Genomic DNA, 23,586 nt, shown 5'->3' on the forward strand with positions numbered 1-23,586 from the left:
TGCACCAGCAAAGTCTTTTCAGCTTGGGTCAGATCCTTTGAACCTCCCAGCTGTCTTGTAGACTTAAAAATAATAAATGGCCTTGGGTGGGTCAGTCGGTTAAGCGTCCAACTTTGGCTCCAGTCATGATTGCACAGCTCGTGAGTTTGAGCCCCGCATTGGGCTCTGTGCTGACAGCTCAAAGCCTGGAGCCTGCTTCAGAATCTGTATCTCCCTCTCTCTGCCCCTCCCTCACTCATGCTCGCGCTCTCTCTCTCTCTCTCTCTCCCCCCTTCAAAATAAACATTAAAAAATAATAAATGGCCACTATTTTAAGCTACTAAGATTTAGGGTAATTTATAACTCAGTAATATTTAATCGATAAATTGTATTAGTGTTTTTCAATTTTTTTGCCTAAAGTAAAATGCTTTTGCTATATTTATTAGAAAGAAAAAAATGTGAAGATGTAACAGAAACAAATTTTGCTGAGCAAAGAGAGCTGTGATATTGCTTTGAGCTGGCAAAGATGCAATTTAATTTCATCTCATTTCTTGTTAGACACTTGGCTCGAAATTTATAATTTATACTTCACTATATGGACATATGTAGATATATGCACATATTCATGGTATATATAATGCTCAAACAATTTATGAAATCCTAAAGTTTTCGTATCCATGACATTTAAAAAAACATTTTTATTTTGGACAATTTCAAGCATAACAGACACAAAAATAGAGGGAATAAATAGAATTACGAAATTTCCGTTCACCCATCACTCAGCTTCAGTAATTATCAACATTTGGTGTATATTGTTGTTTGTAACACCCTTTTGTTTTCTTTTCTTTTGAGGATATGAGTGGCGTTCGATGCAACTAAGAACAAATTTGCAGTTTGTTCCTGCATTGCTGAAACAAAAATTCTTAAAATGACTAACCTTTGTTTGTTGCCAAGTAACTCTTGGCTATGCACCAATAGCAAAAGTAATATAACAGCGTTTGCAGCATAATTAGATTTGAATAGCAAGTTTTATTTAAAGAGTGCCTGATCTTATTGCTCATAGGCATGCTTTTCTTTCTTGTTTTGTGTTTTCGGCAGTAATCACGTTTTTAATGACTTGTGATAGACTTTTGTTTTATGAAACAATAGAAAACCGCCATAGGAACTGTTTAGTAGGCTTTTAGACGTTGTTGAAGCTGCTTAAAATCCATTTAGGTAGGAGGTTATTATTTGTTAAATACTCGTTTTTATACAATGACTTCTGCACAAAAGATTATTCTCAACAACATTACTTGGATGATAACAAATAATCTAAACAGGCAAACATGATGATGATGTAGTAAGTCACAGCTGCTCCATTTATTGAATGAGAGTTTAGGGTTCTGTTTTTGTCTCTACCCAGAATAGAGAAAATGAAATGCTATTTCTTCAGTCTGCCTTCCAGATATATTTGGAGGGAAGGACGAAGTATGAAATGAAAGGAGGGAGAGAGAGGAGAAGGCAGAAAGAAAGAAGGAGGGAAAGCAAGATGGGAGGAAGAGCAGGTGAACGGCCAGAAGAGAAGAAGGAAGGGAGGGAGGGAGACCAATTATTTGAAGGTATACTTCTTTAACCACTAATGCTGTTAAATATTACAGGTAGGCTTAATTTAACACGTAATATTTTTCTTACTTCTTATTGGAATTTCAGGATTCCCACTATGTATACAGAAGTTAGCTTAGATTCATAGAATATCCAATATCTAGTGTAGCCTCATCGTTGACGTATGTCAAGAATCTTAAAACAAGTGCAAAAGGTGAATGTATCAACATTGGACAAATCTACTCTTATTGTCCCATAAGAAGCTGACCACCAATGAAGCTTAATTCGTCTAGAAGAATGCAGTGTAGAATTGTTCAATTTATGTGCATACATTTTGGACCAAAATTTTATATTTTACAAGATTTGGGTTGTTATGAAATGTCACTCTTAAGGACAGTCCTAATATTATATACAATTATTGCAAAAATTTAAAAACTTTGATTCATATTCATAAACCTTGAATTTCAATGGAGAACATTCTTATTAAGGTTTCTTTTCTCTTTTGCAACAGTTTTAATGGGATTCTTAGAATGCTTGGGTTTTTTTTGGTCCACTGTCGTAAGTAGATCCTCAAATTGTATGTCATCATCAAGTCCTATAACCAATAGAGGGTTTCTGCTCAGGAGAGTCAATGACAGATGTAATCCTCCCTTCCAGTCTTAGGAAAGCAGTGTTAGACTTATTCAGATTCTACAGTAGAAGCTTCACTCTTGTCCAAGACAGTTAAATCTTAATGAGGCCCATTAAATTCACACAGAACTTTTCATCTGTCTTTCCAACTACTATCAAAATAATGTTTTCCCCCAGTCTGCTCTGTATCATCAGAAACTCCACTGGAAACAAGGTGTCTAATAGAAACTGCATTAAAAAATCACAAATGTTGAAAGCAGTCTGTGGAAATGGAGAGCATGTGACCATTAAAACGAGACACTGTGGGTTCAGATCTTGGCTTCTATCCTTACTGGCTGTTCGTTTTGGCCGAAATTCTAGATCCTTTCATCGTAGCAAATTGATGGTCAAATGAAATAATGTAACTGCACACCCCAAAATACAGTGTTTGGTTTTTTTATATGTACCTACACTTATTTTCTACCTTATGTTTATGTTCTTATGGCTTAAGAGCCTTAAATTTATGCTGGAAGTTCCAGCTAATGGCAGGCCAACTTGATAGTTGGTGGCTGAAATTAAACAAAGGGTGCTATTTTAACTTTACTGATAAATTGAGATACTACTTTGTTCTTAATCCCTGAGTAGCTCCTTTGAATACTTATTGCCACTTACCAAAGAAGTTAGTTTCGGGCTCCTTCCTTTGGTAAATATGTGTTCGGTGGTTGCCAACAGCTTCCATATTAAATGAAGTATAATAGTATTAGGAAGCTTTTGCTATGAAATAGTTCTGTAATACCTCAACAGCTAAATGTTTTATAATACATTAGTATTATGTCTGCAGTTCTGCAATTTCTCTGCTATTCTGCATTAAATGGTTCATTCTTTGTCTTTGGAGAAGGACCTCTTAATTTTTAGGCATTTGGGTGGGGGCAAGAGGCCTTGGCGCTGGTCATTCTTCCGGTGAGGGTTTAGAAGGAGAAAGAGGTTGTTATTCGTTCTTTACATGGAGTCTTTTTTTTTAAATATATGACATTTATTGTCAAATTGGTTTCCATACAACACCCAGTGCTCATCCCAAAAGATGCCCTCTTCAATTCCCATCACCTACCCTCCCCTCCCTTCCACCCCCCATCAACCCTCTGTTTGTTCTCAGTTTTTAAGAGTCTCTTATGCTTTGGCTCTCTTCCACTCTAACCTCTTTTTTTTCCTTCCCCTCCCCCATGGGTTTCTGTTAAGTTTCTCAGGATCCACATAAGAGTGAAACCATATGGTATCTGTCTTTCTCTGTATGGCTTATTTCACTTAGCATCACACTCTCCAGTTCCATCCACGTTGCTACAAAGAGCCGGATTTCATTCTTTCTCATTGCCACATAGTACTGCATTGTGTATATAAACCACAATTTCTTTATCCATTCATCAGTTGATGGACATTTAGGCTCTTTCCATAATTTGGCTATTGTTGAGAGTGCTGCTATAAACATTGGGGTACAGGTGCCCCTATGCATCAGCACTCCTGTATCCCTTGGGTAAATTCCTAGCAGTGCTATTGCTGGGTCATAGGGTAGGTCTATTTTTAATTTTTTGAGGAACCTCCACACTGTTTTCCAGAGTGGCTGCACCAGTTTGCATTCCCACCAACAGTGCAAGAGGGTTCCCGTTTCTCCACATCCTCTCCAGCATCTATAGTCTCATGGAGTCTTAATTAATTCTTCTCAGGTGGCCTCTCATCTCTCCCCTGCACCCTGTCATACCTGACCTTTTTGGGTACTAAGCCCACACGGTTTTGTACACCCTCATGGCTTGCTTCTTGGCTGTGGTTTGCTCTATGATAGCCCAGACTACAGTGTCCTCCACTGTCTCATCAATCCCCATGTGTCCAGTAGCTTTTTGTCTTCCAAAAAGTTGAAACCTCTTGTCCAATTTGGGCTGAAAATATAGTTAATAAGATCACTTTTAATTTATGGTTATCACATAGCATGGTTTCTCAACCTTAGCACTCTTGATATCTGGGATGGGATGATTCTCGTGGGGATCTTTCCTATAAATTGTAGGAAGCTAAGCAGCTTCCCTTGTCACATGGCACTCCCTCACACCAGTTGTGAAACCCCAGTTGAGAACCACTGTCGGAGAGCCATACCAGTGGGTAAATGTGCCAGATTCTGCATCATGAAGAAAAAGCCAAGAAATGCAAATACCTTCTGCATCGAAGTACAGTATAAATAAGCCAACCTAATATAATCTGGAAGGCCATTAAATTGCATTACACTATACTATGGAGATGTAATGTCTTATTGTGATAGTCCAGGCCAAGCAGATAATTATAAATTTTCTGACTTTCAGTAATAACATGACGCCTTTTGTCTACTCCACGATTTTCCTTTAATAAGCATTTCCAAATATCCTGGGATTTATAATTTTCATTTCTTGTAGACCTTTTATCCACTAATAGAAAAAGAAAAAATGATATGCTATGATAGTTTTGTTTATTTCTCATTGCTAGGGAAGAGATACTTTCCCTCACAGGACATTGCAATTTTTTGGAAAGCACTGTTGTTCCTAGAAGCTAATTGGTGACTGCTAATTTTTTCCTTGCCTGTCAACAGAAGTCAAAAGAGTAGTTGGCATGCTCACCTCCTTGATTATAGCTATTACATCAATCAGCATCCTTTTCTTGGTGTGCATCATAATTCCTGTAGATAATTATGTATTGTTTCAGTTTTCTCACCATTGTTTTCTGCTTTAGCTTCGACTACACACAAATTTATTTTAAATGGTTGAAATCAGTCATGCAATCAGTGAGAATTCATCCCCACAACATTTATGCAAAATCCACTGCAGCAATTGTTTTGAAAATAATAATTTTTTAAAATTTATTTATTTAAATTCAAGTTAGTTAACATACTGTATAGTATTGGTTTCAGGAGTAGAACCCAGTGATTCATCTCTCACACTGAACACCCAGTGCTCATCCCACCAAGTGCCCTCTTTAATGACCATCACCCATTTAGCCCATCTCCCCACCTACCTTTCCTCCAGCAACTCTCAGTCTGTTCTCTGTATTTAAGAGTCTCTTTGGGTTTTCCTCCCTCTCTCATTTTATTTTATTTTTCCTTCCTTTCCCCTGTGTTCATTTGTTTTGTTGCTTAAATTCTACATATGAGTGAAATCATATGACATTTGTCTTTCTCTGACTTATTTCGCTTAGCGTAATATACTCTAGTTCCATCCACATTGTTACAAATGCAAAGATTTCATTCTTTTTGATCACTGGGTAATATTCCACTGTATATATGTACCCCCTTTCTTTATCCATTCATTATTTGATGAACATTTGGGCTCTCTCCATAATTGGGCTATTGTTGATAACACTGCCAGAAATATTGGGGTGCATGTGCCCCTTCAAATCATCATTTTTATATCCTTTGGCTAAATACCTAGTAATGCAATTGCTGGGTCATAGGGTAGTTCTAAAACACCTTTATTTATTCTGTCTACCCATGCTCTCTTTTGTTTGTCCCCCATATTTTTCTCAGCTCATTTGGTAGAATGAGGGTACAGTGAGTGACTGAGTGAGTTCTCAGATCAGCAGGAGTCTGGGTTTGACAAGCAGGGTGGCACACACTGGAAGCAGGGGCTCTAGAGACCATTGCAGAGGGTGGCAAATGAATGGGGAACCTGAGCCCTAATATTAGCGCCATAGAATAATTAACTTTTTCTATGATATTCTTGACTGATTCTATTTTAAAAACAATTATTCAATGAATATAATCTCTTCACTGTTCATGTTACCTGAGAGGTTTATCAAGAGATTGGAAAGTGATTAAATATAAATTCTATCACTCCTATGTTAGAACAGTACTTCATAATAGATATTTTTTTAAAGAAGAAAAACTAAATTAAATATGATGATATTAAATTTGCCAATTGAACATGTTCCGCACATCATTGCACCAAGGGACGACTGGAGAACTGTTCTTTGTTTTTAAATTATTTTAATGTTTATTATTCAGAATGAGAGACACAGGGCATGAGCAGGGGAGGGGCAAAGAGAGAGGTAGACACAGAATCAGAAGCAGACTCCAGGCTCCGAGCTATAGTAAGCACAGAGCCCAATGCAGGGCCTGAACCCACAAACTCTAAGACCATGACCTGAGCCAAAGTCAGGCAGTCAACCAACTGAGGCACCCAGGTGCCCCTTGAAAACGGTTCTTAACGTCTTGGCTAACCATGGCTCTGATTCTATTAGTCAAAATAAGTTTGGGGGTATATATTTTTTGCCTTATGCATTATGTTAAAGCAAAAGATAGTAGAGATTAGCCAGAATTTATCTCATGATAAATTAATACGGAATTTGCCTGAAATATGAAACTCTTTTAGCCCATTTTCTCAGTCTTTTAGGGGGTCAGAAGGAAAAGATGAGTTATCAGTCAGTGGCTTAATTTTTCAAAATTTAAATCAATGATCAATAGTAAAATTTTCTAGCCTCCTTGATTACAGGGAGGTAACTGAATTGATTTATAAAAGCTTGTTTCTTAATTCCTCTTACCCCTGTACAGCTGCCCCATATCGTTAAATGACATTGCCCTTCATGTATTTGCTCAAGACCATAAGTGGGGATCCCTAGATTTTCATTCATATTCCACATTAAGTCCATCAGTAAACTTGGTGAATTCTACCTACCAAATAGATACTTAAAGGAAAAAATCCTACCATTTCTGTCACCATCACCAATGTTCCATCACCTCTTTGTGGACTACTTCAATGCCATTCTTACTGGTTTTCCTGCCTCCACTCTGCCTTATTGCCTTCATACTACTCCCTTCTCCTGGACTTGAACACCAAGGTGCCACAGTCATACTTCTGGCATATAAATGCTTCCAGGTGCTCTCTCTGAAATTCTCCAGGGCATTCTCATTATGTTTAGAATAAAACCCAACTCTTTTCCACATTCTATAAGGCTCTGCCTGGCCCATGGCTGTCTCTGAGCTCATTGCCACTCTTTCCATATGTCAGTATGGCTGTAATGACCTGGACTACCCTTTAAACATACTAGGCGCATTCCCGTCTCAGGGCCTTTGCACCTGCTCTTCCCTCTGCCCACCATAATCTTCCTTTTGGTATGCACATGGCTCATTTCCTCCCTTCACACAAATCTCTTTCAAATGATCTTCAGAACAAACTTTACTGACATCCCTTTCTAAAATAGCACCTACATTAGTCTTTCTCCTCAGCTGCTTTATTTTTTTAATAATACTTATAACTGGCTGATATTATATTATGCATATATTCATTTACATGTATATTTTCCATCTCCTTCTCTGGAATGCAAGCTCCATGAAAGCAAGGAATTTTGTCTGCCTGCTTCACTGTTATACCCCTCAGTAACTAGAAAAGTGTCTGGCAAACAGGAGATATCTTTAAAATATTTGTTGAATGAATGATTGAACATATTTGTTCTGTTTGCATTATAAGAAACATTGATCATACCATATGAATAAAATATTAAGTATCAAAGCTAGTCAAATGAATTTCTTGATTTTCCTGAATACATGCATTTTGATAGCTATAGTAAGAGTTACATCCTTGAAAGTATTTGCTCTATCACTTTGACGTGACTCTTAGATCAAGGTTATCTTGTACATGGTATTCGTTTGTTCATAAACTGCTCTCCCTGCAGTTTTCTGCTCAGTTGCTTTGCCACTCCTCTCTCTTTGAGGCTTCTGAGGCTCCGTGACTCTGTTGTGAGCCACCATAATTGTTTGCAACAGAAAGTAGAAATTTTGCCAATCCCAGTGCATTAGAGATAAGTGAAAAAGAGAGCACCCGTTTGTCCCCAAATGGCTTTACCCAGTACATGTTAATATTTTCTCCTGTCCATTCATTTTTTTCTCACAAGAAAGATGGGATTATGTCTGCTTGCTGTAACACTCATAGGCTCTATGCCCCACTGTTAGAAAATAACGTTAAAACATTCTAGGCCAAAGAAAGCAGAACTAAAACCCCATTCTGCATCTTTGAAGCTCTGTGGTTAATCCACATTACCTTGACTTGCTAGGAAAATAGGCAATCCTTGGTCAACTCTTTTAAGTTAAAAAAATACATACAGGCAACAAAACAAACAAGACGCATTATAAAACGGGGTATGTTGACGGGATTGCCACAAAGCATGTTTTATCATCAGCTGTATAAATCTGTGAATATTATTTTGTAACCAGTTCGGTTGATAGATTTAAATGGGGTCAGAAAGAAATTCCTTCTGAGTATAGCACTAAGCACAGTGTATCATATATATGCTCTCATCTCCCACGTTCTTAAATACGATTCTATGTCTCATTGATCTCTTTCTTTCTAATAGAGTCTTACTATTGAAAAGTACTTCATAAATGCTCTTGAAATTGACTTATAGAGTTATAGTATGATTATTTACCTGCTTGTAAGCTCTGTCAAGGTTAAAAGCTGTGTTTTGTTTACCTTTGAGGGTTTTTTTTTTTTTTTTTGCAATCTTAGTACATTACTTGTGTATTTCAAAGTCTTCAAAATGGTTTTGTTGAATTGTGTTTTTGAAGATAGGTCAGTTCTCCTGTTATGGAAGCTAATGTAGGAAATATTAATGGTGCTTAAATTCAGGATCTAAGGGCCTTTTGAGCCACTAACTAAGCATCCAGTTCATCATTTTACAAATAAAAATATTTTTTATCAGACTATAGAGAATGTCAAATGCTGTTGTCCCAAACTTTGATGGGTATTATTAGAGCAGATTTATTTTCCATCTACTATAGTCAGACACTTAGGGCACCTGGATGTCTCAGTCAGTTAAGGGTCTAACTCTTGGTTTCAGCTCAGGTCATGATCTCACGTTTCATGGGTTCGAGTCCCATGTTGAGCTCTGCGCTGACAGTGTGGAGCCTGCTTGAGATTCTCTCTCCCCTGTCTCTCTGCCCCTACCCAACTCACGCTTTCTCTCTTTCAAAATAAATAAACTTAAGAAAAATAAAATATAATCAGGCACTTAATCTGTTATCCTATTTAACCTTCACAACAAGCCATAAAGGAAAATTATTTTTGTCACATTCTGTATATAAGGAGACTGAGACTCAGAGAGTTTAAATAACTTCTATAACTATCCAAATCAACAAGGCAGAGTCAGGAATTATTAGGCCCATATCTCCCTGAAAGGTAAGTGTATTATCTTTCTTACTCTACCATAATGCTTCTAAGAAACAAAGCAGTGAAGGCACCAAATAAAATACACTTTGAAAATTATCTGACTTTGAAAATTTTTGTGGTAGGATGATTACAGGTATCCAGGAAGTATTGAGTATTCTTAGTAGTATTTGAGGGATTAATATTTGAGGTACTAAAATTAAATTTTGGATGAGTGATTGGTCAACAGAGAAAGACATGCTCATCTTAAATATCTTCACATTTCTCAGGGCGCCCAGGTGGCTCAGTTGGTTGAGTGTCTGACTCCTGATTTTGGCTTAGGTCATGATCTCACAGTTCATGGGATGTCCCTCTCTCTCTGCCCCTTCCCCACTTGTGCATGCTCTCTCTCTCTCTCTAAAATAAATATTTTTAATATCTTAACCTTTCTTTCCTGTAAGAACATTAAAATAACCATATTTTTTATGAGATTTATATTTTTGAGAGAGAGAGAGAGAGAGAGAGAGAGAGAGAGAGAGAGAACGAGTGGGGGAGGGGCAGAGAGAGAGGAAGACACAGAATCCGAAGCAGGCTCCAGGCTCTGAGCTGCCAGCACAGAGTCCGACACGGGGCTTGAACTCACAAACCACCAGATAGATCATGACCTGAGCCAAAGTCAGATGCTTAACCAGCTGAGCCACCCAGGTGCCCCTCCTGTAAGAACATTAGAAAAACTCAAGAATAGTGGCCACATGAACCTGGTCTTTTGTTACTTTTCTTTTTGGAAGCCAGGATCCTATTTTTTACTATTTGATAACTCAAATATACATGAAATGGGAAAAAAGGGAGAGACTGAATCCCTTCATGATTAGTTAGGGAACCTTAACATAGATAAAGAATCAATCCTATGCACAATTTCATATATACTCACTTCTAGAAGTTTCTCTCTAACTGGCAGCAAAACAAATGTCCTTAAAATTCCTCTTTTCTCTGCAGAACAGTTTTGTCAATTGGGACATCTTAATAATTGGGAGAGACCTGTAAGAGAGGTTTGGTTTTATTTTAAATAACTATATCAGCTTTACTGTTTTCCATTGATAGGGTGTTCTGAAGAATAAAATGAGGGCTTGAAAATACTTTTGGTGGTGGATACATAGAAATATTTTCATGCATAATTAGCAGAAACACTTTTCTACTGTAAGGTTGTAAGGTTTTATTTAGGTGGTAAAATATGATTAGGATTTAAAATCAACCTGTGCTTCATGTCACTACTGTCAGGCTTTCTGTGGTTTTTTTCTATGATGTCACTTTAGTGGGTGTGTCGTGTCTTTGGGTGGGGGGGCAGGTAGAAAAAGAGAAGGAAAGAGAGTGTTCCGAGAGGCAAGTTGTTTTCTTGACAATAAAATGTCAGTTGGTCTAGTCATGGTCTGATGCTAATTAGTTTAGGGTTTTTTTATTGTGAGTAATTTGAATTTCCTTGTGGTTTCACCTTTATCTGTGAAGAAATTAAGAAGGCTTTGTGTTTGTGTGGGTTCGTTTTGTTTGGATATTAACATTCCTGCATTTGTTTGTGAGTTCTGTCTTCTCTCCATTCAATTCGACTAATATTCACCATAAGGTGTCAAAAACATTCTCGTAATGGATGATTCAGCCTATGTCCTTTATTGGTGGCAGCAAAATTGGTCACTCTCAAATGAATGCTGAGCTGAGCTACAGCTTCGCTGTAACAGTCACTTCTTTTCACAGTTATTTTGCCATTGTGTCAGACCTATAGTTCAGCTGTTGTACTATCTGGTAGTTTCCATTCACTTTTAACAAAGATAGGTGAATCATTCTAGAAGCATGTGTAACTGATAAATAAACTGTCATAGCGTAATATCAAAACATGACACACCAGACTATACAGTAAGAGTGTTCTGCTCTCAGTTGAGGTTACTTAGCTGCACGTTTTTGCTCTCTTAACAGATTGCTCACACCTTGAGACGAAACCTGTGCAGAGCCATAGCACTCACTTGACAGAATATTCCAGGAGCAGGTCACAAAGAATTGGGAGGCAGAGATCTAGCGAGGACTCTAGCTTCCATGTTCTTTTCACACCCCAGATCGTGCATCTCTAAAACAAGGGGGTTGAGTCAGCCCGGATTTTTAATTACTTTTAACTTCTGATTATTGTAAAATACAAGGGCAGGAACCAGAGATATCCCAAAACCCCATCACAATGCCTACCACATTATAGTGTCCATATGTATCAGTTGAATTGAATTGATTTTTTTGGGGGGGTGGGATGAAAACCTTAGGTGAAATACTGCTGTATATATAAGATGACTAAAAGCAAAACTACTTTTGGGGGAGAGGGGTAGAGCAAGTCAAGCCACACAGAACACCCTTTATCTCAATCTTCACTTCTCCTGCCCGGAGGGGCACTATGGGAATCTCAGGGCTTTAGGGAACACAATTTAAAAATCAAAGGATTTAATAAGCATATGATTTTCTCTGGCTCCAACATTTTTTGATTCCTCTGGTAACTTGGAGTCATCACACAGGGAGTAATATGAAAGGTCTTAAAGATGTCACATTATGCCACAGGGTGGGTGGTGGGTTGAGGTAGAGAACCGCAAAGCCATTTTACATTTCTGAAATAATGTGCTGCATTTTGATTTTTATTATCTTTCTCCACAGTTTTTTTCTCTTACTGGAAATCAGTGTGGGATGTGTTTGAACAGAGAACATTTCTCTCAGCTGCTTTCTGTAATAAACTGTTGGGTTGTCTACTTGTAACTGCATAATCACAAAATTTTATAAATTGACTTAACTTACTGAATAAGCCAGCTATTTTGATACCATAGTTGCTTTTGAAGTTCACTGAAATTATCTGATAACCCCGAGCCTAAGAAATGTGGCTTTTTGACCTATGAATGGTCAACTATTTTGCCAACATTTAGTGAATAGCCTGCTTATTTAGCTGGTCGGGGAATAAAAATTGGTTAATTTCACTTTAGGCAAGAAATAAGAGTAGGGTTAATCAGAGATGTCAAATCTTTGAGATGAATTTCAGAGTGATTTATGTCATCCCATTACCCCAACTTTCCTTTCCCCTTCATTCCCATTCCTGTGTTAAAGGCTAAGGAAGGTCAATGAATAATGCATTCAATTAGTTGCAAATAAAAGGTATTGATCTTATGTGAGGGTGGTCTCCCAAACCAAGACTCTTAAAACTCATCCCTGTTTTTCTGCGTTGGGGGGTGCATGATTCACTTGCACTGACTGTGTTTTCTGTTAAAGAGAGATGAAGGTGAGCTGCCAAAGCAGATTGAATTCTTGAATCCTCTGGCGATGAGGACACATAGCCAACTCCAGGCACCGCTGTCTAGATCAGCCTTCCTGTTATCACCCAAACTGGCATGTCCTCCTGGCAAGGAAGGAATAAAGCCCTCAAAGTGAAAACATTTTAGTTCAGCAACCCTTAATTGATCATTTCTGTACTTGTTACAGAGTGGAAGTTGCAACGACAGGTTTCAAGGGACCTGGGAGATTCAATAAGAGAGGGGAGGGAGGGAGGCTTAATGAAGGAGAACTGCCTGTTTGTCTAAATTCCAGACAGTCTAGTTTAGCGAGGAATGAAGTCTGCAATGGGAAAACCTATCTTCAAGATGCTTAATAGTACACTCTTAGATCCATAGGCTGATAATTGATAAATCAATGAGAGTGCACAGCAGAAATGTGTGGAAGCTGAAAAATCAAAGAGAGTATATCATGCAAATTAGCAACAAATACTACAAAATGTAATGGATAATAGTAATAAGGGGTTTTGAGTAAATGGAAGGTACCATTTCAAATATTATCTTGGTGAACGTTTATGTACATGTTTGAGTGTGCAGCTTGTACTTGTACTAATTGAATGCCACATTGCTATCCCATTTAGAGACTGTGTGTGTAAGAAATACTTAATCTAATTTGTAAGTTATGGGTATGAGGCAGTGTGATCCAGGGTATGGAAACTTGGAAAGGGATTAAGAAGAATAAGACATTATGCCCCCCAAATCGTTGGAATGCACAATACAGATATCATGTGTAGCTTTAATTAACACAGGGAAAACATGGGGTACCCTTTAAAACAGAAAACAAGGTGCAAGTTGAAAAAATTTGGTGAAGCACAGTCATATGTTCTTAAGGACTGGCCAATCCTGATTCGGACTTCAACAGTCATGTGACTGTCAATTTGGAAATGTTATATTTGACTTGTGTACAATCTAATAGCTTTTCAGCTCGCCTGAAGGTACTACCTGCAATATGTAAGTCATTACCTGGTAGAATGCTTTGACACACTGCTGTGAGAATGAAAAATATTTGGGAAAATAAATTGTGTTCTATCATTCAGCTCATGCAGCATAACTATAAGTCTGTATCGTTATTCTTGTTTTTCAGCCCCTCTGACTGATAAGCCACCCAAGCTTTTGTATCCTGTGGAAAGTAAACTGACAATTCAGGAGACTCAGCTGGGTGAGTAATTCCTTAATTCCAGTTAATACACTTCTCTCAATACAGTCTGACAGTTAATAAGCCTAGATTGTACCCTCATGTAATACTCTAAGCTAAACTTATGTGTACTTAAAGGGAGCAAAATTAGAAAATACCAGCAAACGTGGCCCATTCCATCCCCCACAGTGTATGCATTAGGACCAAGCTGGACATATGGATATAAGAACTCATATGTTTTTTAGGTGCTTGTTAGGAAATGAGATGGGCTGAAGGTTTTACTGGTGGCATTATGTTGTTGTTTTATAAGGCTTGAATTGGTTTTACAATGGGCACTATGGAACTCTTTGACTTACAATATACCATTAAAACATTAAAATATAATTTTTGAAAATGGGGAGAAAAGGTACAGTTTCATTAAGATAAATGTGACTATCACAGTTAAAAATCATTTTTATCTAATCAAATGGAAAGGACATTATGCTACTTAAGTTATGGATAATATTTAATAAAATGTGAGCAAGTGGCTTTTGGGTAAAGGACCAACAGGTTTAAGACATAAGAACATGGACAAAATGCTTTCGTAAATATCCAGTTATCAACACATCGGAATCTGACATAATTATTTTAGGGTTCAGTCTAGAATTTCTAGTGGTTTATCTATGTTCGGTATAATTTTAACCATACATTTATGTTTTTTAAGGAACTTTTTCCTACACTAACCACTTGACAGTAGAAATGCTTTACTGTATACAACTAAAAAGGAATCGATAGCCTATCCCTTAAGTTATTAATATCATTATTGTTTTTGGAGTGAGAATTTAGATTAAAATTGTAAATCATCTTTAAGATTACTGATGAATCTTTGTGAATAGCATATTCAAAGCTACAGTGCAAAAAAAAGGTGTGATGGTTTTAGAACCTATAAAATTATTATAGTCAACAGATTTCTAACATTGGATATATTTAGTAACTTAAGGCATGAGCATGTATAGGATTTATACAAGTCACGGTATCAATATGCTTTTTTGATGGTAAACCCAAGCCCTTGAATTGATGCCATATACATGCAAGTAGTACTCTAATTGTCATTAAGCACCATTAAGGCAATGTTTATGAAACAAACATATATTAAAATTGCATCATGCTCTTTACTCATGTTATGGTATATTGAAGTATATTAGATTTTAGTGCTACTTTCTGAGGAAATTTTGAAATGTAGATTCTCCTGAGTGGCCACACTCATACAGACCTTTCAGTAACTCCAAAGGGTATGTATTTGTCAGGAGTTATACGAAACGTTCTTGGGAAAGAAGAAACGGCTTATGGTACCAGTTACCAAGTAGGAACATAGTGAAATTGAAATTAATTGTGGCTCTTTCCTTGACAACATGGTTAAAAGAATTGTATGATTGATGGTTGCCAATTGGGTTTCCCTATATTACCTAGTGTTCTCTCCGTTCTACTAATGTGTTCTACACAATGGAATCATTTGTAAAACTTTCTTTGTTAAAAAATACTTTTTGTTGAACAAAAATTATAAAGACTAATCAAATAGTTGTGAAAGTCTGAAAATTTCTTATGCAAATTGCAAGTTTCCACTGTATATTCATTTGAAGAAAGATGGGCATGTGTGTTAGCAAAATCCTCTGAGAAGTACCCTAACTCCTTTATTACCACTGCCAAAGGAACATGAGTTCTCTTTAAAAACCAAGTAACTAGAGACATCAACTTGGGATTTGAATTCTTTTAAACAACTTTTGTTTCATCGTACTTTCTGATTCCAGTTCTCAGTGTGTAGGATAAATTATTTACTAGTTAGAGAAATTTAACCAGAGTCCTTGAATTTTGGGACCAACAGTAGATTTGAAAAAACTACCTTTGCGAATAGCATATTCAAAAGTGTTGTTACTGCAATAGTATTGGAGTAGGTGAACAGCTGATCACAAAGGGTAAGTGAAAATAGGAAGTAATCTTAAGGACCAAAAAAAAAAAAAAAAAAAAAAAAAAAACCTCCAGGTGTCTAAAATATATTCATTTTCTACAATATGTACTTAGATTTTTCACCTCCTGGGGATTGAATTTTTGCCTTTCTAGATTTGAAAAAGCTGTCAATTTCAATAGGGCCAAATGTGTTATATCCTAAGAAAGGGGGACTGAATGAAGTTTCATGGGCAGGAGTAAGGAGGATGGCCGGGACCAGTGAAGGAGATCTTGGTGGTGCCTACTCTTAGGAGAAGGTGAGAATCTCCAAGAGTTTCACTGGCCAGGAGCTCAGGGGTCTGACTCAACCTTGTCCTAAATTGAGGCTTGACCTCAGAGGATAATAAAAGTACCATATGGACTACATTATAAGAACAATCATCAGTGACTACACAAAGCTGAGTTGGTATATGTCTGGTGACCTAACTTGAACGTCCTGGCAAACTTACACACACATCCATCTGACCTTGATAACTATAAACCCATCAGTTCTCCAGTTTGTCTGTAAATATATAAAACTTAATAATAATAATGTTATAGATTAACTCATAAAATGCATGGATTTGTTTTCATCACCAGGTTCTCCTTCCTCTGCCATTTGTGGGCTGTGCCCACGTTTCCCTTTCTGTGTCCCTTGTGGCTTCCTATTCCTCCCAATTCCTCCATCGTCTCAAAAACTGGAAAGATTATGATAGCGATCATTTAAACCATTCCAGTGTAGAAAGGAAAAGGCACAAAGAAGCAAAGAACAAATATATGTAATATAAATATATAATAGTAACTCAATTCATATAAAATATGTAAATTGGTGGGTTTGAATTTTAATCACTTTTAATGTGGTTACAGCCTAGCATTTCCACTCTAAGTGGCATCAGTGTGTTACTTCACAATGTGAGAAAAGAACTTTAGTCCTTTTTGAATAACTTTCAGACATCAGCAAATGTCTGGACAGCACTTTCTTGGGTAAAATCCCAGAAATCATGCTGTACAATTCTGAAGGTCAGTCTAGGAGGTGAGCCTGACTTGATCCTTTCAAGGCGCGGTAATCAAGGGAATCAAAAGACAGATGCCGTAATCTTGCTAAGGTTGAGCCTTGAGGATGTCAGTCAAAGATGTGGCCTTCTCGTTATGGCCAGGAACCCATTTTCAGAACCTCCCAGGACAGAGGATGTTCATCATTACCAGACTTTCAAACTTTCACTTTATTTAAAGTTTGTTTTTTGCTTATAAAATCATTATACAGGTTACTGGTAGAAATTTTGAGAAATACAGGAAAAAATCTTGTTTCTTTGAGTTGTAATATCATTCTGCTGCTTTTTCTTATTCCAGGTTTTATTTAAATTGACATTAGTTGACATATAGTGTAGTATTGGTTTCAGGAGTAGAATTTAGTGATTCACCACCTACGTATAATACCCAGTGCTCATCCCAACAAATGCCCTCCTTAATTAATGCCCATCATCCATTTAGCCCTTCCCCCCACCCCTCGCCTCTAGCAACCCTTAGTTTGTTCTCTATAATTAAGTCTCTTATGGCTGTATTAAATATTAAATTAAATATTCTATTAAAAAAATACTAAACAAAATATTTTTAATGACCACATGATATCCATCTGAAGGTCCTATAATTTTATATGTATTGCTGGAAATTTGGATTTTTCCAAATTTAATCATCCTAAATAATGATGTGGTGATCTTCACCTATACATTTTCCCTTAACTTTATAATTATTTCAACAGGTCACATTCCTAAAAGGAAAAATACTTGTAAAAGTAACTAATTTTATTATAGTTTCTTGCTATATTTTCAGAATTCTTACCAAAGAAGTTGTATACACTCTCACCAAAAGTATATAATGGCTATAATACATTTTAAAATCTTTTCAATTCAACTTGTTTAAACTAAAAAAAAAAAAAGGCTCACCCACTTCTCCCACTGTCTAGCCCCCCGCCTCTTGCAACTACCAGTCTGTTCTCTGAATCTTTGAACTTGTTTTTTGTTTCATTTTGGGTTTTATTTTCTCTTTTTTTTAGATTCCAAATGTAAGAGAGATCATACTTTTTCTCTGACTTATTTCACTTAGCTTAGTACCTTCACAGTCTATCCAGGCTGTCACAAATTGCAAGATTTCAATCTTTTTAATGGCTGAGTAGTATTGCTTTGTATATTTATACCACATCTTCTTTATCCATTCATCCACTGATGGACACGGTTGTTTCCATATCTTGACTATTGAAAACAATGCTGTAATGAACTTGCAGATGTATATATCTTTTCAAATTATTGTTTTTATTATCTTCATATGAATACCCTGAAGTGGAATTGCCAGCTCATATGGTAGTTTTTTTTAACTTTTAATTTTAACAAAATTTTGACAAAAACTTTTAATTTTTTGAGGAAACTCCGTACTGTTTTCCATAGTGGTTGCACCCATTTACATTCCCACCAGCAGTGCACAAGGTTCCCTTTTTTCAACATCTTTGTCAACATTTATTATTTGTTGTCTTTGTGATAGTAGCCTTTCTGACAGGTGTGAGGTGATTTCTCATTGTGGTTTTGTTTGCATTTCCCTGATGATTAATAATGTGGAGCATCTTTTTATGTTCCTTTTGGCCATTTGTATGCCTTCTTTGAGCAATGTCTATTCAGATCTTCTGTCAACTTTTAAAATCACTTTGGGGGTGTTTTTATTGTTGGTATTATTAAGTTGTCTGAGTTCTTTGTATATTCTGAATATTAGCTCCTCAGAGACATGATTTGTAATTATTTTGTGTGATTCATTAGATTTCCTTTTTGTTTTGTGAATACCTTCCTTTGCCATGCAGAAGCTTTTTAGTTTGATGTTATCCCACTTGTATATTTTTGCCTTTGTTTCTTTTGCTTTTGGGGTCAGATCCAAAAATTCCATGTCAAAACCAATATCAAGGAGCTTACAGCCTTTGTTTTTCCTTTCGAAGTTTTATGGTTTCAAGTCTTACATTCAAGCTGGTAACCCATTTTGAGTTAATGTTTGTGTATGGTGTAAGACAGAAATCCAGTTTTCCCAATACCATTTATTAAAGAGATTGAGTTTTTTCCCATTGAATACTGCTTGGCTCCTTTTTCATAAATTAATAGAATATATACGTGGGGGGTCATTTCAGGGCTCTCTATTCTTTTCCATTGATCTGTGTCTGTTTTTATGCCAATACATACTTCTTAATTACTCTAATTCTGTAACATAGTTTGAAATCCGGCATGATGCCTCCAGCTTTGTTCTTCTTTATCAAGATGGCATTTGCTATTGGTAGTCTTTTGTGGTTCCATACAAATTTTAGAATTGATTGTTCTATTTTTGTGAAAAATCCAGTTGGAATTTTATAGGGATTCCATTAAATCTGTACGTTGCTTTGGGAAGTTTGGAGATCTTAACAATATTAACTCTTCCAATCCATGAACACAGAGTATCTTTTTATTTATATATTTATTTATTTTTGTCTTCAATTTATTCATTAATGTATTACATTTTTCAATATACAGGTCTTTCACCTGCTGGGTTAAACTTATTCCTAGGTATTTCATTCTTTCTGATGTAGTTGTAAGTGGGATTGCTCTCTTAATACCTCTTTCATAGAGTTAATTATTAGTGTTTAGAAAAGCAACAAATTTGTGTGCGTTGATTTTGTATCCTGCAACTTTACTCTATTCATTTATTAGTTCTAACAGGTTTTACAGTTTAGAGTTCTAATGAGTATAATAACTTTTTAACCTTTGATAAGATCAATAGCATTATACATCTTTGTAATGTAGTGTTTTGGAAGGGAAAGTCAATTTCCTTTGATTTAGGAATTAGTTCTTCCTCTCCCTTCTTACCTCTTTCTCTCACTCTCCACTCATTGCATACAAGTGGCCTCTCCTTTTTCAGAATTAGCCACATTCAGAGGATTTCAAATGAATCTAGTCTGTTTAGGCAAATGCCTATGGTTGATGAAATATGGAAACCTAATTGAATGTTTACATTCTCTGCTTTCTTCTCCTGCTTATACTAACACTCAACTGAGAACTTTCTCTAGATTCTATGTCTCTTAATAAAGCTCACAGTAATCTGATAATGTACTGTAGGCACAGGAAATGCCAATACATACTAATTGGTGACGTGGTGTGCATGCCACAAAAGGCACACATCTCCAAATTTTCTGTAAAAGAAAATAATGACACTGAATTGAGTAATCTGCCCAGTATTGCTCTTATTTTTCTTTAATATCTAATATGTTTGTTAACTTTGTTAAAAAAACAAACACTTCTATATCTGAGGAAATAAGAATTCCCCACATGTTAACCTGCAGAGGAAAGTGGTTGATGACAATATTGAAACTTCAGATTTTTCGTGATCTGTCCAAGTAAAGAGACACACATACATGTAACTATCCAATTTAGCTACAGGCTAATTAAAATAAAATGGCACACTGGAACTTAACTAGCACATCTTGCCCTATTTTACCATGTTATAGTTTGCAAAATTTTAAATTTCAACTAGACTGAAGGAAAAATGTTCATATCTTATATAATAGATCCTGACTGATATCTTTATAGGAAAACTCCTTGTCATGCAAATTATACATTCAATTTACTGTGATGCTAAAATAGTTATTGAAAACATGCTCAACTTCATTGCTTTTTCTTTAGTAGAGTTGACACACGATATTGCATTAGTTTCACGTATACGACATAGTGATTCATCAACTCAGTACATTATGCTGGGCTCACTACAAGTGTAACTACCATCTGTCACCATACAATACTATTACGATACAATTGACTATATTCCCTTGTACTGTATCTTTTATTCCCATGACTTATTCATTCCATAACTCAGAGCCTTATATGTCCTGGAACTATGTATATAAATATATTGTGCCTGGAATGTGTTTAACTACAAATACACTAGTTGAATTTTTTAAGTTTATTTATTTTGAAAGAGAGAGAGAGAGAGAGGATCCTAAGCAGGCTGTGTGCCGCCAGCTCAGAGCCCAGGGTAGGACTCGAACTCATGAACCGTGATATCATGACCTAAGCTGAAACCAAGAGCTGGACACTTAACCACTGGAGCCACCCACGAGCCCCACTAGTTGAGTTTTTAATCCAAGCAGACACGATACGGAATTATTATCTAATATTTGCTAGCTAGGTGTATATTTTAATAACTTGAAACAAAACATATTTTTCTGAATAGTTACTACTCTGACTAAAATTGCGAAGCCTCTTTGTTTCCTTTTTCAGGGAGGGAAATACAGTAAAACTTTGGATTGCAAGTAAGTTGTTCTGTGAGTGTTCCGTAAGACAAGCAAACATTTCTAATAAATTTTAACTTGGTAAATGAGCGATGTCTTGCAATACGAGCCGTCCGTGATGCCAGATGTCACATGACCACAACTGAGCCAATGGTTCTTGAAATTCACTTTAATATACAAGTGTTTATGGATTACCAGCATGTTTCCGGAATGAATTATGCTTGCAAACCAAGATTTTACTGTACTTATTATCAGTATCTTAGAAACAAGGAACAATTCAAGTGTTCAATTTGATACGTAATTCTGAAAGTGGCATATAATACTGTTGACTCTAAAAAAATACTTTGTTGCTGAGTCCTGAAAGTGATGCATATAGGACCTTCGTTTCCAAGAGGTAAGGAAGTTAGTGTTGACTGAGTTTGTCCATCCACATTTACTCTTCTCGTTGTTTTTGACTTTATTCTTGTTGCCACATAGGGAATTTACAAGACATATTTTCACTGACAGACTCGTATAAAATAACCCATAAAACTTTCCTTTCACTCTGGATGAAAACATGTATATCCAAGGTCCAAGTTTTAGATGAAAAATGATGTACTTGTTGCCGGCTTAAGAAAGATGGGCAGATCAACACGGCTCTATTGACTGACATAAAGCTTGTTAGGCATAAATTGGAGCTTCTGGACAAATAGGCATCATAATTAAAGCATGTAAAAGCAAATAAAAACTGGTATTATAATTATATAAAGTGATGGCATTCAGTTCTACTCAATCCAAATTTATCATGCCATGATAAATGAAAGTAATAACTTTTGACAGCTGTTGTGGTCTGATAGCTTACTTTTGCAAGCAAAAGCGCCTTAAAAATTATGATTCTAACCTGAGGAGAAATATTTCTCCTATCAGTATTTAGTTACTATTTCATATCCTTAAGCAAATGAGAAATCAACAAATGGAACCTACTATTAGTATTCTAGGATCATTATATGCCGCAACTTATATCAATCTCACAGATTTCAAAATCAAAGTCTTCTTTTAGCGCTAGAGAGGAGAAATGGGCTGGGTAAAAATGCAACTTGAATGTTTGCATTAAAAATTGCTATCTAAGCAGAAGTCACACTTCCTTTTTAAGTGTTAAATGCTCAAGGTCTAATGCTTGACAGGCTTGAAACCCAAAGAAAGATGGAGATGGAGGTTAGAACAGCTGCTATGGGTCATTGATATCTGAAAATTTGGAAGGCAGCTCAAGTGCTTGTTAAGATGCATTAAAAACTGGAATAGAGACCATGTAAGTGCGCCTGCTTTTTCTTACCTTGGAAAGGGGGCGGAAGGGGGAGAAGATGGGAAGAAAGAAAAGATCCAAGAGAAAGTGTTGCCACAAAACCAATACAGAGAGTTCGTTGAAATTCCCAGATTTTGGTCTAGTTCCAGTCTAGTTTGTTGGACTTGGACACGAATCATGCAGATTACTCTTTTGTTATAAGACGGAGAGTACTATTTTATATGTTGTTGACTAGATATGTATAATTCTTCACAACTCTAAATTTAGGAATTTTATGAAGTAGAGGGGCTTTGGTAGTTATCAAGTCAAATCTTTCCTTTAACTGATGACAGAACAGAGACCAAAAATTCCTATATGCTTTTATATCTCAAATTTTACAAAAAGAAAATTTAATATCATTGTTACGGTTTTATTATGGTTGTTGTTGTTCAATTGTTTTGGTTACGATAAAAAGGAGGCATGTGACACCAATTCCCATTTCAGCACATTCTGTCACACAGACCTAGATGACAGTCCAGCTCTGCCACTTACTACTAGTATAACCTTGAACAAGCAGCCCTCGTTTACCTAAGTGATAAAAAAGGCACTATGATAAGACACGTCTATGGAGTTAGTGTGGGTATATAATGAGATAATGCATGTAAAGATTAGTGCATTGCCTGGTATATATTAAGTAGTCAGTACCTCCTTGCTGCTAGTAGTTGAGGTTTTCTTTTTTTAAGTTTACTTATTTATTTTGAGAGAGAGAGCAAGCATGAGCAGGGGAAGGGCAGAGAGACGGAGAGAGAGAGTATCCCAAGCAGGCTTCCCACGGTCAACACAGAGCCCAACGCGGGGCTCGATCCCACAAGCTGTAAGATCATAACCTGAGCCGAAATCAAGAGTCAGCCACTTAACGGACTGAATTACCCAGGCACCCAGTAGTTGAGATATTTTAATGCTATATATCGAATGCTGTATATAGAAGATCCCTGAAATGCATTTTGCATGCCAATGATTACTTGATCATGTTTCTATTCTTACTAGCGTAACATACTTTGGTAGCAGATGTGGGCTTCATTATAGGATGGATAATATTTTAGAAAATTAATTTCTATCTCCCCTCTAACAACAACATGCGCACTAAGTTTTTCTACTGAAATTAGATTTTATCTTAAAGACGTTACTGATTTTAGATTACTTACTTCAACAAGTCTACCCAAGTGCATATAGTAAATACGTAGTTCTTTTTTTTAATTTTTTTAACGTTTTATTTAATTTTG

General features: G+C 36.4%; 1 protein-coding gene across 3 annotated transcripts in view; it reads left to right on the forward strand.

The window, feature by feature from the left end:
* IL1RAPL1 (interleukin 1 receptor accessory protein like 1) overlaps window positions 1-23,586 on the forward strand; it is a 1,343,469-nt gene that overhangs the window by 1,026,189 nt on the left and 293,694 nt on the right. For all 3 annotated transcript variants that reach the window (XM_045050816.1, XM_045050814.1, XM_045050815.1), the window contains one exon: window positions 13,740-13,814. In XM_045050816.1, the coding sequence (XP_044906751.1) occupies window positions 13,740-13,814 (75 nt within the window). The remainder of the gene's footprint in view (window positions 1-13,739; window positions 13,815-23,586) is intronic.

Source organism: Felis catus, chromosome X (assembly GCF_018350175.1).
Source record: "Felis catus isolate Fca126 chromosome X, F.catus_Fca126_mat1.0, whole genome shotgun sequence".
Taxonomy (NCBI): domain Eukaryota; kingdom Metazoa; phylum Chordata; class Mammalia; order Carnivora; family Felidae; genus Felis; species Felis catus.